Consider the following 18304-nt stretch of genomic DNA (forward strand, 5'->3'; position numbering starts at 1 on the left):
TATGTTGTTGATACCAGACCTCCCTAGTGGTGTCTATAATTCAAATGATCTCTGGAGACTGGGCGGTTTTCATGCTTTTTCAAATGTTTTCTCTCTGGAAGGTGTTTGGAAGTGAGGTGGGGAGGGGGATTCTGCCTGGAAGCATGGGGGGTGGGGTGGTTACTGCAGTCAAATCTGCTCCAGAGCTGCTGTGGCAGATCCACCACAGCTGGATCTCCAGAGGTTGGATTTGGTTGATACTTGTGCTGTGCTTTCTTCTGTGGCCTTCTGAACATCACCCAGAGGTGCTAAGCTTTTTGTCCCTCTTTGGCTAGGGAAGGACAGAGTTTTCTTGGTGAAGATGGAGCATATATGAAGGCAAGGACTGCCCTGGGCATCCTGGTGGTGCTCAGAGGAGCTGGGGAGATGCCAGAAAATGCATACCTAATTTAGCATGAAAGTGGGGAGCGGGGCAGGAGGCAGGGGCATCATCAAGTTGTTTAAAAGAAGGATCAATGCAAGTTTCAGTATCTAACTTGAATTTGGAGAGAAGCGGATCTTAAATCCATGGTGTTTGTAAGATGTGGTAGCTGCAAACAGGATTTCATCTAACTGGGCGGGAGGCTGTGCCCTTAGAGGGTTCGCCTCTGTAGAAAAGCTTGCTTTAAAAAAAAACAAAACCAAACACTACAAAATGTTGCTGCCTGGAAAGACAAAAAGAAGTGCAGTTTGCAGGTGTGTGTCGGGTGGAGGAAGAGGAAAGCATGGAGTGTGAAGCTAAAGGGCGAAGGAGCTTACAGTAGCGGTGGCGCTGCCCTCTGCTCATCACGCCTGGGGATTGCCACGGTGGGGTACCCAGATGTTCAGGGGGACACGGAGGTAAAGGGGCTGGGGGGGCTTCCTAGGGAGCCGGTAGAGTGGGGCTGTGCTTGCAGGCTTGTGTGTGTGCATAACCATGTGCACGCGGCAGGAGAGATGTGCAGGTGGTAGGGTCTCTGTGCTGTTTTGGAAGGTTGAGGAGCAAACTGGGGCTCCTGAAGAGCTTGTTGAAGGTGAGAAGTGTGGCCAACTGCTCTGGGAGGACCTGGGCACCTGTGGCTGTACTGAGGACCAGGCTGGTGGTGCTGTGCTAGAGCTCTGGGTGCCTCTTCAGCCTGTGCCATCAGCAGTGGCAGGGGAGGACTGGGAGGCTGCTGTGATGGTGGCTTGTTCCCTCTGCACGACACCATCCCCAGCACCTGCCCACTGACCTCGGATGTCTGGCAGCTCTCTGCCCGGGCCGGGGCAGCTGTCCCATCCTTGCTTTCCAGCATAGCCAGGGAAACGCAGTTTGCTGTTCAAAGCCTGGTACCACGGTGCCATAGGCATGCCTGGGTCTGCCATCGTGTCACGGGTGGTAATCCAGCTCTTCAGATGGCTAGGACCTCTTTATCTGTGCCCGCCCTTCCTTCTCCTCCATCTTCTTGTGAATAGTTTGAAATTCCCTGAACTCCCCTTCTGTTTTCCCTTTCTCTTAGTGGATATTCGTGAAATCAAAGAGATCCGTCCAGGAAAAAATTCACGTGATTTTGACCGGTACCAGGAGGATCCATGTTTCCGACCAGACCAGTCTCACTGCTTCGTTGTCCTCTATGGCACAGAATTCCGGCTGAAGACCCTCAGCCTGCAAGGTAAAGCACTCGTGGCCTCAGGGCTGTGCCAGGGGAGGGTTGGGCAGGCACCTCATCACCACAGGCCCCAAACTTCCGATGCATCCTTCCACGGTGAGCTAGAACATATCCTTGGGTAGGTGCTCTTCTTACCACACCAAGGAGGTGTCTTTGGAAGGTGACACCGGTCCCTGAAGGGTTACACATCCAAGCCCTAGTTAAGTCAATTAATTCACCTGGTGAACCCAAAAGTTGGGTGAACTAAAGCCCCTAGTTCAAATATGTGCTGGAAAATGTGGTTCATCTCAGCTTGGCGTGTTGGTGTTCATCAGCTGTGTCGTGGTAACCAGCCCCACACGTGAAGGGGAAAATCTTGCTCGCTTCTGCTGTGCAATTCTGAGTGAGAAAACGCTGCCAGTGCCAAACGGTAATTCACAAAGCCTGGGTACCTCTGCGGTGTTGGTCTCGGCTTTCCTTGGCCACTTGTCGGTTGACTTAAGCCAGACTTGGAGCAGCCATCCTTATGTTTTGCTACTGAAGGAGACGAGGTTTATGCTATTGAGTCTCCTCCTGTTCAGGTGGAGGACGGGCTGCAGCTCAGCTGATGGGCGATAATCTTTTTCTGCTAACAGTGCGCAGGCTTGTAGACGGGCCCGTAGATGGGTGCTGACGGAGGCAGTGATGCTGTGATGGAGGCGGTGATGCTGTGATGGAGGTGGTCATGCTGATGCCTTAACCTCCGTGGCAAATCTGCCTCTGGCTAGTGCTGCAGGGCACAGGGACAGGGACAGCACCTCTGCCCTTAGAAAGGACGGAGCTGCTGTCAGGGAGGTTACAGAGGAGCTAGCACACCTTCCCAAAGCAGATGGTGGCCTGTCACCCAGGCCAGCCAGAGCATGACTGCTTGAGGGTGAAGATAACCCCCAGCTCTCGGGGACTGAAGGGAGGAGAGAGCATGACGTGCAGGGGCAAGGGCTGCAGCCAGCCACATACATCCCACGGGAGGGGAGCAGGAGCCCGGCACAGAGAGGAGCCAGCCAGAGCATCTGCACAGCAGGGAGCTGTTATCAGAAAGGGGATGAAGGAAGGAACAGGGGATACAAGATGCTGAGGATAGTCCACAAGTTTGGGTTGGTCAGCAGCTTCTGCGTCCCTTCCTCCCATTTCTCCTGTGCACTTTCCACAGCCACTTCCGAGGATGAGGTCAACATGTGGATCAAGGGGCTGAACTGGCTGGTGGCAGACACTCTGAGGGCTGCCACTCCTCTGCAGATCGAAAGGTGAGGGAGTTGTCCTTGTTCTGCACTTCTTTGGGTTTGTTTTTTTCCCCTTTTCTGTCCTTTTTTTGACAGAAAAAGGTGAGCACAGTGACATCACCTCCTTCCCTCTCTGAGCAATGCTGACCTGGCCCTCCTGCCTCTGCGCTCGAGGCTCCATCACACGACCCGGTGCACAGCATCGTCTGTGGCCAGAGCTCCATCTCTTATGTGTGCAGGGGAAAGGAGCTTTATGACAAAGCAGATGTTCCTGTGTGTGTGCAGCCTGTATTATCCGTAGCAATTCAGTGCAGAGGCACATAGAAGAGAAGACTTTTGGGTTTTTGTCTTAACTGTGGACCCATTTCCAGGCAGAGACAGTTTTAAAGGGGGCAGGTTGACCCTGGAAGGGGCGCAGAGTTCTTTGGTGGGAAGAAGGGCTGTGGGAGTGGGTGGCGTGGTGCTGAGCATCTTCAGAGACGGCGGCAAACCGAACGGGCTTCTTGTCAAGGAGCTGGGGCAAAAGCGTGTGGTGTTTGTGCCTTTCCATTTAGGTGGCTCCGTAAGCAGTTCTACTCGCTGGATCGCAACCGGGAAGACAGGTAAGAAGAGAGGAACCGCTCACTGGCACAGACGTGCGTGTTCTCAGAAGGGTTTGGGCCAGGGAGGTTTCCCTTTGACTTGAAACCTCAGCCTTCGCTTTGGACTTTTTGTTGGGTTCTTTAGGTTATTAATTTTCATTTCCAAGGAACTTTAAATCAAAGTCCCGGTACTTCCTTGGTTGATCTTTGCTGAATTAAAAAAGCGTTTAACAATGGTCTTGTTTCCCTGACCTGTTTCCCAGCTGTTCAGACCCAGTAACACCTTGAGAGCCCATAGCTGTGAAACACCCTCACCCCCAGCTGGCATCACCCAAGGAAGGTGACACCAAAGAGCCAACAGGCAGCTCTGGCCACCCCACCAGGGCTGAACAGGGTTGTGTTTGCTGCTTTTCACCCTGTTTGTTTTATTCTCCTTTGCTGAGGTCCTTGAGGCCATGGATCATCCTGCTGCTTGGCTTTTAGGCAGATGGGCTGCAGCAGGGCCACTACTGCTGTGGTTCTTGGGTGGATACTTAGTGATGTCCTAGCAGGTGAAACGTCATGCTTGAACCCATCACAAGGAGGTAAGGGAGGGGAATTGGGTCATGAGCCCTCATGAAGGGATGAGGGAAGGGACGTTTGCCTGTCAAGGAGGCGAGTTCCACCATGCTCTGTTTTGTGCCACTGCTGCCATAGCCTGCTTTACCTGGCCGTATGCCGCTGCCAGTCTTCTCTTCCCGAGGTGCTGTTATCTGCCTCCTTTCATCCCTGGGACGTGCTTTTCCCCCATGATGTTAACTGAGCCCATTAACCGTTCTGCATTGATTTCCTCGTTAATGTGCTCCCTTGGGGTAGGGGGATTCCTCCAGTCCTATCTGGAGAGGGCAGTGCCAGGGACATCACTTGCACATCAGCTCGTGCCCCCCGGCTGCAGTGGTCCATCTGCCCCCTGTATGTGCCCGGTGCCCAGGCAGGGCTCGCTGCAGAGCACCGGGCAGGTCCCTGTGCTCCAGCGCATCCTCCGCTTGGTCCTCGCTGATGACATTTGATCTCGCACTGCTATTGATTTCCACGTTTCACCCCGAGCCCTGGAGTCTTTCTCATCCTTGCAGCAAAGCTCCTGCCAAAAAACTTGACCCACAAACCCGGCTGTCTGTGCCAGGGGGATGCTGCTGGGGAGTGATGGGTGACTGTGGTCGGACAGGTCAGTCCTGTGGATCAGCAGGCAAAAATCCCAGCTCCACACTTATCAGGAGAAGTGAGCAGCTCCCCTCATCCCACTTTGGTCCCCACTACCATGTCCCTCCCTCCTGGCTGCAGAGTGCTGCTCCATGACAGCCAGGACAGGCTGATGGCCCCACTGTCGGACTGCCAGGGGTTAAATACAACCTGTCTGCATCTCAGAGCAGAGCCGGAGTGTGTCGCATGGGGGAAACCCCACTGCATTGGACATTTTGGCTTTTGCAACGATTTATATCGTGGTGTGGCGAGAGCACCGCTGGGTGCACAAGGATTTTGTGGAGGAGGGATAAATCCTAGCTAGCAGAAGCAGAAAGGGAAAGAGTGGTGCTTTTAATCTGTTGCAGATGCTACACACCTTTCAAATCCAGGCTTCGGTTTTATACGCAGTGTACTGGTTTTCAGTGGTGACAGAGCAAAGTATTTCGTAATTCAGCAATGGAGAGCACTGAGGCAGGGGTGACTGCGTGGGGCTTTTGGGTAATGAATGCATGAGAAATGGAAAAAATTGGTCCTTTTTTCTCACCTGGTTATACAGTAAAACTGATAAAATGGCATCCTGACAGGACGAAAGAAATCGCATGTATAGATTCGTCTGCCCGAGGCATGATCAGCAGAGCTGAAAGGCAGCCTGTTGCATCTCTCTTTTTGTTTTTCTTAATTTCATCTTTCTATTAGCATTTAGAATTAAGGTAACAAAATAGAGTATATTCCTTACCTGTCAATCAAGGGGAGAGGTTTCAGTGTAAACTGCTTAATTGGAAGAGCTGCTGCTCCAGCCCAGGCAGCAAAAGGAGCAAAACAGCAATAGAGGGGCAATGTGGGAAGACTGTGGGTCTCCCCATTTTACAAGCATCATGTGTTTTCTGCAAAGTAGGGGCAGAAGTTATGGGGCACATACATCTCTCAGACGAAATCTTTCCCCTTACGAGGCATTTCAGCGTTAACTTTGGTGTCGCTGGGCTCTTTGCTTTTACTTCTCAGTCTGGAAACGGGTTTGAAAAGAGAACAGTGAGTTGGGGTTTTTTGTTGCTTTGTGGGTTTTTTTTTTCAAACCACTTCTTTTGCAAATCATCCTTGGTCCTTTCCAGAACGGGCAGGTTTTTGGCAGCTGAAGAAATCATTCCTGGCATTCATGGACCCCGCACTCACCCTGCGCCCCAGCCTCCTGCGCCAGAACCCTTTCCTTTCTGCCTTCTCCCGGCTGGGTGCCTGTGCGTACCTTCCAGCACGCCGGCAGATGTTGGCTGTTTTCACTGGCTGCTGGGCCTTCGGGTATTTGTTTTTCCAAGGGAGGTTAGGTGGAAAGAGGAGGATAACAGGATGTTGGGGTTTTTTTCCTAACTGCTGTGGGGGAGACTGTTTCACCTCTAGCTAGGAGAGCTGCCCGTTGCTGGGAGCCGTTACAGGCTGGAGGAGGGGGGAATGTTTTCATCCCCTGTGAGAGGGCTGGATCTGTCCTTTGGCCTGTTTGTCATGAAACCTTAAAAACCTTCCATAGAAGAAGTTATTCATTTGCTTTTTTACTTTCTAGTCTCAAAATACTACCAAGCTGTTTATCCAAGGTTGCCAACACTTCATTAATAAAACACAGTAAATAAAATCCTTCCGTGCCCCATCCTCCTACTGAAGCGGAGAGGGAAGTGTCGGTAACAGCTTTTACAGGGTTTGCTCTCGCTTCCTCTGGTGCCATCACATCGGTGAGCAGTGCCATGGTGCCACACCTCCCTGTGAAGCAGTCCAGCATCACCAGAGCCAGGCGCTGGCTCCAGCGGGTCTCCAGCCTGCTGCCTGCTGCCGCAGCCCCTCCTGCCCTTTTCCCAAGAGCTTTTTTGTAGCCTCAGCCTCCCACCAAGGGGAGATTGCTGCTGGGTGGCCTGGATACTCTGGGTGTCCCATCAGGAGTCCCATGAGAGCTGTTGCATGCTGTGGTCCCTGATGTGTGAGAGCATCTCTCGTGAGCCACCAATGTGCTGGCTTGTTCCCCCCCACATCACCTAATTTCCCTGTCACCCAGGACCCCGTAGCTGGGACCCCCCTGCCCTGGGGGCTGCAGAGCACCCTGCTTGTGGCCATGGAGCTGGGTGTGTTGGAGGAGGGAAGGGGCAGGCTCCCCTCCCCAAAACGTTTGCCCTGAGCCCCCGGCATAACTCTTCTGCTGGGGGAGGTGGAGGTGCAGGGAGGAGATAACCAAAGCTGCTGCTTGTGCTGAGAGCATGTGCTGGCTCTGTAGCTCACACAGCCGGGAGGGGAGGGGGGGCTGGTGCCATTTGTCAGCTTTTTTTTTTTTCCTGTCCTGCCAACGAGTGGCAGGACGCTGCCTGTACAGTCTCGGCCGGGTGCTGGCCCTGGCCACCGCACGGGAGCTGGGCCAGGTCCTGCTCTGGCCGTGCGTGCGTCCCGGTCCCCTGTGGCTCCGAGCCCAGAAACAAGGGCTCTCTGTGTCCCACTGGTCTCTGCAGCGCCTGACACCAGCCAGTTTCTCCCTCTCCCTGGGGCTCTCTCCTCCTCCTGTGTGGTTTGAGATCACCCTGTTTTCAGGGAAGAGCCAAAAGAGACGCATCGCTGCAGGTGACAGTGTGCGCCTGGGTTAAAACCTCTGCCTGGGACATCTGCCCTGGCACGCTTATATTTGCACCCCAAAGCTGTAAGCTTCCAGGGTCAGCCCTGCCCTACGCTTTGGGACGGAGGAGCATCCTGTAGGGTCCTGGGCTCCCACGCACGCAGTGGGGGGCAAAAGCAGCATCTGTGATTGCTGGGGCGGACTCGGAGGACTTGCTTTTAAGGGAGGAGCTGCCAGAAAATGATTGCACGCAGACCTTTCAGCTTCTTACATGTTGCAGATGGGAGGCATCCACATTCTTCCTCGCTGCAGGGCTGTTGCCCCATGGGGGGACAACGCCAGAGCAGGCAGGGGCAGCCCAGGTCTGTCTCTGCCCACCTGGGGTCCTGCTCGGGGTTGGCACCGGAGCCCTCCTGGTCCAGGAACCGGCACGTTGGTGCAAATGGCCTTGGGGGGAGGACAGCCACGCCGGCTGCCCGTGCCAGTGGTGCGTGTGGCAGTGGCTGGGGGAGTGCAGCTGAGCACGACGTGGCAGTGCTGTGCCTGTGGCTAAACACTCAAAATGGCTTTTTTTCCTCTCTTCAGGATAAAATTAGCTGGGTCCAAACCACTTGCACAGCCTACCCTCCTCCAGCTCCTTCTGCAGGCCGGGGAGTGGGTTTTGGAAGGAATCTGGTCACCCAGCATCCATGTTGGGACACAGATCCTTGAAAAATGCTTCTTCCTGATTGTTCCTCTAAAGCAGCAGGTGCTGTGTGCCTGTTGTGGCATCGGCTCGAGTGGGCTGAGGGTGCTGGGGCTTGCCCTGCAGTGTTAGGAGCTTGCAGACGTGGTGTCTGCAGTTCCCATTGGCATGCCAGCACCTCTCTCTGCTCCGCACGTGCAGTATGGATGCAGGGTTCAGTGGAAAACGTTCTTCTGTTCTGCCTTTCATCCCAATCCTGCATCCTTCGGGGGTCACACATCTGTCCTTGTGCATCACAGCTGATGCCCCTTTGGGCATGGCTGCTCCGTGCATGTGGTGTCCTGGTCCCAGGGTGAGAGCCCTCCTTCCCAGACCTCCTGAGCGTGTTTCCCCTCTTTCCCCTGCCGAGCCAGGATCTCCGCCAAGGATCTGAAGAACATGCTGTCTCAGGTCAACTACCGGGTCCCCAACATGAGGTTCCTGCGGGAGAGACTCACGGTGAGTGTCTGACCCCTCTGCTCTCCCAGTTAGCACTGGGGACCCTTGGCAGTCTGTTGCCTGCCTGTGAACAAAACCCGGTGGTGGCTGAACTCCCACAGTATGTTTGCATATTGCAGAGGCTCCCAGCCTTTCCTGGGAGGGCCCCCACCCACGGCGGCGACTGAAGAGGTGCCAGCTCCCGCTGGGTGCTGCACCCTGCCCTGTTTGTGGCCAGCACCCTCTCTTCACCCCATCCTGCCTCCCCCACTCCCCACATTGCTCCTGTCTCCTGTCGCGGGCTTTGTGCTGGTGGGGTAGAGTGCAGGAGGACAGGCAGTGAGGTCAGGTCCTGCAACCCACTGCCCCTGAGGGATGGGTGGCTGGCTCTGCCAGCATCCCTGCAGACCCCTGAATGAAGGGTCATCCCGTGATGACCAGCCATTTCCACCAGCACTGGGCTCCCCGACCAAAGAGCTGTGTCCAAAGGAGAGCGTGCACTTCAGGTCTTGCAGTTTCCAGACGCTTCAGATGCTCTGCAACAAAAATCTAAAATAATCCTTTCGTAGCTATTCAAGTAAGCAGTAATGCTTTTATCAGCGCTGCGATGCCTTTATGTGGGTAGGCTTGGGGAGTGGCGTAACTCGGTTTAGGATGTGCCTGTGTCCTGGGCACTGCAGGGTCCCTCTGGCCCCAGCAGAGATGTGCTAGCGGTAGGAGGCAAAGTCTGGCCAGGTTCTGGTCTTTTCCTCCTGCTTTTTAACCCAGGAATCCTGGTGAGAGGAGATACTCCTTGGGCCATGCAGAGTTGCTTGTGGACCCTGTAAAACCTCAGGTGTTTTGTTGTTTTTTTTCCCCAGGACGTGGAGCAGAGGAACGGGGATATCACATACGGGCAGTTTGCACAGCTGTACCGCAGCCTGATGTTCAGCGCCCAGAAAATGGTAAGAGCTGAATTCTCCAGGGCTGGGAAGGGGACGGAGAGACTGTATTTGTTACTGGGCATTCCCTCTTAATTGCCTTTTTAACCCTGCTGCCCTCGGCTAATAGCTTTTGTCTCCTACCTCTGGGCCACGGATGATGGGGAATAAAGAATTTATTACTTTAAGCTGGTTAGCACGGGCTGCTGGGGATGGGGGGCGCGGTGGATGAGCAATGGCTGTAAGGAAAGCTGAGCTGCCCTGCGCTGGTTTGCTGCCCCCACTACCTTCTCGATCAATTTGTGTTTTCACATATGGTGGTGAGATTGAGTGCAAACCTAATGCTTGTGCTTACTCTTTTGCAGATGGATGTCCCGTTCCTAGAAAGGTGGATAATACTCTGTATTTGCTGGGGAGGGGGCTGTTTTCTTTTGCTTCGTAAAATGCTTTGGTGCCTGCAGCAGCGTGTTGGGGATGAGGCATGCTGTGTACCTCTTGCCACCGTGCTGCTTGTGTTTTTGCATTTGAATAAGCATCTTTGCTGTAGACACTCAGCTTGGGTCTGTATGGGCTCTCTTCCTCCCAGACATCCCACTGAGATCCAGCTCAGGTCAGCCGCCTCCAGAAGCAGTCGGTTGGTTTATGTGAATGAGTCAGACCTTGAGCCATCTCCCAGAGGTGGTCCTCGTGGCTGGGGCTGGTTGGCCACAGCACCAGGGGCTGTGCAGGCTGTGCGCAGTGCATTCCCTCTGGCTCCTCTCCGGGCAGTGCCGGTGGTACCACGGCCAGCTGAGCCCTTCCCTGCCCTGTGCGCATCTCAGCCTTGATAAGAAGAGTTTGAATTTAGATATGGAAGCTGAAGAGTGTTAACTTGTCCAGATAATTCCCCATGGTTTCCTCTCTTTTTTTCCTATAACCATAGAAAAGAGTTGGCAGGAACCTCAGCAGACCAGCTGGTTCATCCCTCTGCCCAGGGCAGCCAGTGCTGCCCGGTCCATTTCTGGTTTTTTTTGGTGTTAGTCCCCAGCATAGCCCTCGGCTATCCATTATGGCTTGGTACGTTCACAGACAAGTCTTTTGGTATAATCCTCTACAAACTTCCCTCCTTCATTCCCTGCCTTGCTTCCTTGAGTCCATGTCCTCTGGATACCTGTAGGTCTGTCCTGTCTACAATCACCCCTGGACTGCCCTCCCCCTAGTATGTTCTTTTCACTTTTGTACAAGACAGACCCTCTGTGATATTTTTTTTTTTTTTTTTTTGCACAAGTCAGTCCCTCTGATGATTTTTGCTGCCATTCACCAGAGTTTCATGTTATCGTGCCCTTGGCAGTGTGAATCCTGGATGGCTCCTGGAGCAGTCCCTGGCTCTGAGATGTGGATGTATAATCTCAGCTGCTGTGTGTTTGCTGTCCTGCCCTCCTCAGCTCTCTCTGCTCATCCCACTCTGCTCTCACAGCGCTGTTTGCTCGGGGCACATCTTGCTTGCACGTGCCATGGTGGTTGTGGATGGCATCTCGCATGATGCTGGTAACAGCTGGTCATAATGTGCTGCATGAGTGACCAAAGCTTCTCTCTCTCTGCTTGTCAGGGGTGGAGAAAGGTCTGAGCACTTCAGGGTGTCGCTGATGGAGTTGCAGAAGTTCTTGGTGGAGTACCAGAGGGTGAGCTCAACACAGACCCAGAGGAGGGGTGAAGGGGGTAGGCACTGGTGTCGGTAGGGATCCAGTACTCCAAGGGTAGCCTGGCTGTGGAGCTGGGATGATTCGGTCCTAAGGTGCTCTGCCTGGCATGGCCACAACCTGAGCGCATCCTTCCTGGAGCAGGAGGTAATGCAGGGGGAGCACTGGTGAGGGTAAACCTGGCCTGAGCTGGGTACCCTGGTCAGAAAAGGGACCTGAGAGGAGCAGAGGTCCCAGGAGGGAGGAACTGGTCCGTGGAGACTTACCCAGTCCCTGTGACATTGGCTGGTTCCTGAAGGTTTGCAGCAGCCGAAGCGTCATGGTCTGTCCTGTCTACTTGGGAGGTCTCAGCAGCTCCTGAGGAGCATCCGATGGATTCGATTGCTGACTTTTCCCTTTAAAAGTGACCTCAGGTCATTCACCAAGCACAGCATGCATGCTTGGACATGCACACAGGCGCAAGCAGTGCATTTGTGGGCAGCGCAGAGCCTTAAATTTGACTCTTGCCAGGCTCCCATCTCGTTGCTGGTCTCCTCCAAGAGGATGGGGGTGGCTGGTGAAAACACTGCCCTGCCTCATGTGAGAGCAGGGGCCTCCTGCTTTGCACCATCCTCCCTGCCCCCCGCCCCGTCGTCCCCTCTGCCATCTCCCTGCCCATGGTCTGCAGCGAGCAGAGTTAACCAGCAAGGAGATGCAGCCGTTTTGATGGCCAAATGAAAGACACCCAGGGAGAGAGAGGAGCAAAAGGAAGCTGAGTTGGCTTCTGCTGCTGGAGGAGGAGGGAAGGCAGATGTGTGCAAAGGAGAGAAAGATGCATAGCGTTGAGGAAATGAAGACCACTTAGAAACAGGGCAGATTTCTGCAGTTACGTGCTATCCGGCATTTGTGCTGACAGTTGAATTCCTGGCAGAGACGGTTTTGCATTAAAAACTGCCTCCTTAATTGTTAAAGCTTCTAGCTGGATGAGTAGTGCATGGTTTTGAATAGCACTTTCTGAATTTTTATATTTTATTTTTTTTTGTCTCTCTTGGGTTTGCAGGAGCTCTGGGCTGAAGATGCCCTTCAGGTACAGGAATTCATGTTCAACTTTCTGAGAGACCCTTTGAGGGAGATTGACGAGCCTTATTTCACTCTGGATGAAGTAAGACACCTTGAATGCTAGTGTGTGTGGAGTGGGGTGGAGAGGGTGTGATATCCTGGGTGCGATGAGTGATGGCTCTGCTGTCTGTGTCTTCGCTACAGGGTGGTGATGCTTAGGGGATTGCAGCTCCTGCAAGCTGCGGTGCTGTATGAGGTGAATGCGGTGGGTCACCACGTTGCACAAGAGGGGTGCGAGGGGTTGGCAAAGGGAAAGGCTTAGGGGCTCTCCCCGTGCTGAATGTGTGCAGCTGGGAGTGCTCATCGAGCAGGTCGTTTGGAGGAGGAAAGGGGCTGCATTTGGCTTAATGCCCCTTTGGGGCATGTGAGGGTCTTCTCAAAGCAAGAAGAGCTGAAAACAAAAGAATAAAAACAACCAGAGATGACCATGTCACTGGCTCTCTGGACCGACTCCCACGCAAAGGTTCCTTCACCCACATGGCTTTAGTGAGCTATTGCCTGTCATGTGAGCCACAAAATAAAATGCAGAGCAATTAATTCATCTCCGGCTGGGTCAAAGGATTTGTACGTAGGTATTTGGCGCAGCTCAGATGATAGGTGGCAATGCCTAAGCTGTGGTTACTCAAGCGTGCTGGGTCAGGTAGCTTGTGTGCTGTCTTGGTTGCCTCTGGTCGGTCTGCGCTGAGCTTAGAAAATAGCCACATGCTCGGAGGCTGCTGGTGTGGAGGGTGAGTCGTGTGTGAAGCTAAACTACAGCACCAGCTCCTCGGCACTATTAACACGCTTCTGTTTCTTCCTGAGCAGTTTCTCACCTTCCTGTTTTCCAAAGAGAACAGCATCTGGAACTCGCAACTGGACATGGTGTGTCTGGAGAACATGAACAACCCCCTCTCGCATTACTGGATCTCCTCCTCACACAACACGTAAGGATTAGGGGATGGCTCTCTCCACCCGTCTGCTCCCGGCGTCCTCTTCCCCTCTGCCAGGGTGGGATTCTCCTGATTTTGCCCAATCCCAGTGATGGGTCAAGTAGACTTTTCCAAACCAGGGTCAGTCTCATCAGAGACCTTCCTCTTGGTGCCCCGATCCTCCCTCCATTGTTTAACCATCAATGTTTTGCTCGGACATTGTCAGCACCACACATCTGCACAGACTGATTTCTTACCATTAGCAATGTCATCTTCCACAGCCTCTTTGGACAAATGTGATAAAAATCTGGCAGGCTGAAACTGGCCATTTTCCTTCTGTGCTGCTAGGATAATCTTGCAGGAGCTGCTCGCTTTGCAGACGGGCCCTGTCTGTGCTGCCCGCTCATGGGCTGCAGTCGCAGCACCTTAGCCCAGGTGTACAGGATGGAGAGCCCAGGCCAGCTGGGCAGCCTGGGGGCCAGGCAGCGAGCTCCTGTCTGCCTGCAAGAGCTGCTCTAACCCTGCTCTCAGGCTGCTTCTGCCCGGTACAGGGGCTTTTCCCTGGCACTGACGCTGCCATCGCTCTGTGAGGCTTACCTCAAGAGCTAGCAGAAAGGCTGGACCTCAGAGCCGAGCTTGCAGCCCCCTGCAGTAGGGGCAGAGTTGAACCCCCCGCTGGGGGAAGGTGGCAGGTCTGGAGGAACGTCGCTGCTGCCACCCCTTACATGGCGGAGGCAGGGCTGCCGTGTCCCCGCGGGCACCCGCAGCTGCCGTGAGCGCGTTGCCTTGCTGATGTGTTCTCTCACCTGAAAGGTACCTGACAGGGGACCAGTTCTCGAGCGAGTCCTCGCTGGAGGCGTACGCCCGCTGTTTGCGCATGGGATGCCGGTGTATCGAGTGTGAGTACCCAGGGCCAGCCCTTCTGTCCCCATCGTCGTGATAGCTTGTGGTGGGTGGGGAAGGCTTCGTGGGGAAGGCAGGGTGGAAGGTTGGTGTGCCAGTGGCAGCATTGTCACCATGATGTGCCGAAAGGCCTGTGGCTGGTTCCTTTGTGGGGCTGGGGGGTACGTGCCTGAGCTTTTGCTTCCACAGAAAGATCTGGACTCTCATCTCCCTCCTTATTGTGATCCAGTGTGGTTCCCAGCAGCGCTTACTTCAGTCCATCTCATGTCCATGTCCTGCCTGTATTCCAGCCCTTGAGCTAAGTGTCTGCCATGGGTCTCTTTCAGTGGATTGCTGGGACGGTCCCGATGGGATGCCAGTCATCTACCATGGACACACCTTAACCACCAAGATCAAGTTCTCTGACGTCTTGGTCACTATCAAGGAGCATGCCTTTGTCACCTCTGAGTGAGTACAGCAGGGACCTGGACTTCAGCTAGCAGAGCTGCCAGGGAAGCAGAGAGAGGGTAGAGCCAACACTGTAGCAAGGTGAAGCCCACCTTTATCTGGAGATCCAGCACAAGACCACATGCCTGGGACTCGGTGGGAAGAAAGCGTGCTGTTGCACCTCCCAGCCAAAGGGAGATTTCTCCCAGAGAAAAGTTGTGGGAGGGAAAGCTTCTGGTAAACCCCAGTACTTTGCCAGTCCTCCCCTCTGTGCATTGCGCACAGCGGTGGGAACACCTTGCTGTAGGGTGGTTACACAGAATGCTCAGGACAGCACAGATCACTGTTGATGCACGCTGCTCTTTGAGGGCACAGAGGTTAGGTTTTTGAAATGGAATTTGGAAGGCATTAGTTCCATCTAGATGCCATGCTGGTTCTGAGGGCTTTTTCTCCTCCCAGTTTCCCTGTCATTCTGTCCATTGAGGACCACTGCAGCATTGCTCAGCAGAGAAACATGGCTCAGAATTTCAAGAAGGTCTTTGGGGACATGCTCTTGACCAAGCCAGTAGATATTTCTGCTGACGGCCTTCCCTCTCCAAACCAGCTCAAGAGGAAGATCCTTATCAAGGTGAACTCCCTTCCCCAGCAAGGCTCCTAATTGGAGAGGGTGGGAGCAGATGGGGTGAGGGTGGGCACCCAGGGCAGCCCCTTACCTCTGGATGGGATTGGTTGGAAGTGGAGACCTGGTGCTAAAACGAATTGGAGACAAAGAGCTCTCTTGCTTCAGAGGAGCTGCTGGGAAATGAGCTCAGCATCCTGAGTTCTGCCTTTCTGGAGAGCTTGGGGGAGGTTGGTATTTCTGCTGCAGGAATTGCCTCTGGGAACAAAGGGTGGGACTTCAGAGCCATTTGGTGATCTCTGTCACATGGGTCCTTTTAGTCTGGAGGGACCCACTGCAGCAGACTTGGAGTCTGAGAGTTGTTCACTAGGAAATCCATGCTGCTTTTCCGTGCCTGACCACTCTCGCCCCACAGCACAAGAAGCTGGCAGAGGGCAGTGCTTACGAGGAGCTACCCACGTCTGTCATGTATTCAGAGAATGACATCAGCAACTCCATCAAGAACGGGATCCTCTACCTGGAAGACCCCATCAATCACGTATGTCTCTGCTGCTGTCACCCTGGCCCCGCTCTGTGGGCTCCATAAATGACACGGTAACTCCGCAAGGCACTGCGTGGTGCTGGAAGGGCTGTGGTGCAAACGATCTGAGAGGCCGTTGGTCTATCCTGTTTCTCAGGAGACTTTGGAGGCTGGGGGAGTTTTTATGCTGGCTATCTCCTGTGCTCTTCCCTAGGCATCTCCTGTTGGCCCTTGTTAGAGGCAGAAGGCTGAGCTAGAGGGAGCTCTGGGCTGATGCGCTGCAGCTGCTCTTGTGTAATCCGTATAGCCTGTTATCTGTTGCTGCAGTAAGTTCTAGCGATGGCCTGCGTTTCTAGACCTGCCTGCCTCCTACCAAGTGCCTACACACCTAACACACCTAAATGAGCATTCTGCTTTCTAAAGCGCCGAGCATTCGTTTTAGTGTGTCTCTTTACTTATACGCAGTCCACCTCTTCAGCTGCTTTGCTTTGCTGAGGATCTGTCAGGCAAAGTCATGTGCAAACAAAACAGGTTTTTGGAAAATAGGAAAGTGCAATGGTAAAAATGCATAACCTTCCCTGATATCCTCATCTCTGATAGCCCCCGTGCTGAATCCATGCAGAGTGTTTTCTTTTTGCATTGATTTGCTCTTCATTTGGTCATCTCCTTTTAACACATGCTGGGACGTTTGCAGTGTGATCTGCAGTCACTTTGTGTGTAAGAGCTACCACATGCTGGGTTTTTTTGCTACTGATAAATCATGCTTTGGATCTGGGGGATGTCTTGGAAGCTCCTGCGACTCCACAGAAATCAGTGTCGCTGGTGACTGTCCTTTGCAAACCTGATCACCCCTCACTGCTTGTGCTGATCAGGAAGAGATGAACCCATGGACGGGTGGTGGGCCAGCTCGGTGGATCCGCAGGGGGTCTCTTTGCCCAGAGTTTGTTTCCTTCCAGGAGTGGAACCCACATTACTTTGTCCTGACCAGCAGCAAGATCTATTACTCTGGGGAGACAACCAGTGACCAAGGAAATGAGGATGAGGAAGAGCAAAAGGAGGTGAGGGCTCCCTTGCATGATGGTGAGTTGTGCCCCTGTGGAGAGGACTTGACTGCCCAAGGGCCTGAGCATCTCCACTGCCAGCTGACTTCAGGGGGAGATCCCGTGGCGGGAAGGGTGGGAGCTGCTTCAGAAACCCCCTGGTCCTGGTTGGAAGACCCCAAGCAGGGCAGACTCCGGCACCACGAGCCTGCCATCAGTAAGCCAGGGCTTTTCCCCCTGCCAGGTGAGCAACAGCACCGAGCTTCACTCCACGGAGAAGTGGTTTCACGGCAAGCTGGGAGCGGGACGCGACGGGCGGCACATCGCGGAGCGGCTGCTGACGGAGTACTGCATCGAGACGGGGGCCCCCGACGGCTCCTTCCTCGTCAGAGAGAGCGAGACCTTTGTTGGAGACTACACCCTCTCCTTCTGGTGAGGGCCACAGGCACCAGCCTGCTGCTCTGTGTCGCTTCTGGGGTAGTTTCATCTTGACGCTGTCTTTAGTGGTGGGGTCCCGTTCCCCGGTGGCCTGCAAGCAGGTTTCTTCCCCTCTTCTGTGGCCCAGCATCGTGTCAACTCGCTGTCCCAGTGCAGAAGGGTCGAGTCCCTTGGGATCCTTGCGCGATGGGTCTCCTGTGGGACAGGAATGCTGTGTCCAGGCTGGAGCTGTGCCCGCGGCAGGTGCATGATCTCCATGGATTACCCTGCTTTACCCCCTCCCTCTTCTGCAGGCGCAACGGCAAGGTACAGCACTGCCGGATCCACTCGCGGCAGGATGCCGGCAGCCCCAAGTTCTTCCTGACCGACAACCTGGTGTTCGACAGCCTGTACGACCTCATCACCCACTACCAGGAGGTGCCGCTGAGGTGCAACGAATTTGAGATGAGGCTGACTGAGCCCGTGCCACAGACCAATGCTCATGAGAGCAAAGAGTGAGTGTGTGTTTTGGAGGTGGTGGGTCATGTCCGCTGGGCAGATAGGACCTCATGGGGAGCCCTCCCAGATCTCTCCTCGGTCATTCCCTCCTTCTTGAGGCTCTCTGGTTGCCACTTGCTCCCTGCTGAGCTCTCTGTGTCACAGCAGCCACACGGGCCAGCTTCGTTGTCCATGGAGCTGGTTGTTGTGGAAGTTTGGTGCAAAGCCAGGAAGTACCGGGCTTGGTTGGGATGCCCTCGCCCACGTTGTGCATCACCACATGGCTCTGTTCCTGCCTGCCCCAGAAAGGAGAAGACAGCCCTGTTGCAGTGTTCCGTATATGATGATCTGGGCTCCCTGGCCTCCTTTTGAGGAGTCAGGCAGCTTGTAGGGGCTGGAGGAGAAGCCATGTGGCATGGCAGCGGTGTGGGGTGAGCTGGAGCTGTGGAGACCTGTGTGTGGTGACATGTCTTTCCTGAAAGGTGGTACCACGCCAACCTCACCCGGGCCCAAGCCGAGCACATGCTGATGAGGGTGCCACGCGACGGAGCCTTCCTGGTGCGCAAGAGGAGCGAGCCCAGCTCCTACGCCATCTCCTTCAGGTGTGTCCTGGGGAGAAGGGTGATGGGTGCGGGGGGTGGAACTGGGATGCTGCAGTGTGTGGGAGAGCAGGAGAGGGGCTGTGAGCCTGACACCAGGCTTCCCAGAGCTCTTCTCACTGCTAGATGGCCCTGGATAAATCCTATAGCCCCTTGAGAGCCTTTTAGACCCTGATCTTCCATCTTCTGATGGGAGATGGCTGTGCTCAGCAGCCAGCCCCAGGGCACCTTTTGCTTGGGTGTCTTTA

The 18304-nt window shown here is 54.3% G+C and overlaps 1 protein-coding gene across 5 annotated transcripts in view; it reads left to right on the forward strand.

Annotated features, from left to right (window-relative positions):
• The window catches only part of PLCG1 (phospholipase C gamma 1), a 48865-nt gene that overhangs the window by 21013 nt on the left and 9548 nt on the right, over positions 1 to 18304 (forward strand). For all 5 annotated transcript variants that reach the window (XM_056353634.1, XM_056353638.1, XM_056353637.1 and 2 more), the window contains exons 2-18: positions 1497 to 1649; positions 2815 to 2908; positions 3439 to 3486; positions 8366 to 8450; positions 9290 to 9373; positions 9715 to 9737; positions 10938 to 11010; positions 12068 to 12169; positions 12931 to 13049; positions 13848 to 13933; positions 14264 to 14384; positions 14823 to 14991; positions 15398 to 15520; positions 16459 to 16560; positions 16787 to 16974; positions 17274 to 17474; positions 17940 to 18059. In XM_056353634.1, coding sequence (XP_056209609.1) covers positions 1497 to 1649; positions 2815 to 2908; positions 3439 to 3486; positions 8366 to 8450; positions 9290 to 9373; positions 9715 to 9737; positions 10938 to 11010; positions 12068 to 12169; positions 12931 to 13049; positions 13848 to 13933; positions 14264 to 14384; positions 14823 to 14991; positions 15398 to 15520; positions 16459 to 16560; positions 16787 to 16974; positions 17274 to 17474; positions 17940 to 18059 — 1891 coding nt within the window. The remainder of the gene's footprint in view (positions 1 to 1496; positions 1650 to 2814; positions 2909 to 3438; positions 3487 to 8365; positions 8451 to 9289; positions 9374 to 9714; positions 9738 to 10937; positions 11011 to 12067; positions 12170 to 12930; positions 13050 to 13847; positions 13934 to 14263; positions 14385 to 14822; positions 14992 to 15397; positions 15521 to 16458; positions 16561 to 16786; positions 16975 to 17273; positions 17475 to 17939; positions 18060 to 18304) is intronic.

Source organism: Falco biarmicus, chromosome 10 (assembly GCF_023638135.1).
Source record: "Falco biarmicus isolate bFalBia1 chromosome 10, bFalBia1.pri, whole genome shotgun sequence".
NCBI lineage: Eukaryota > Metazoa > Chordata > Aves > Falconiformes > Falconidae > Falco > Falco biarmicus.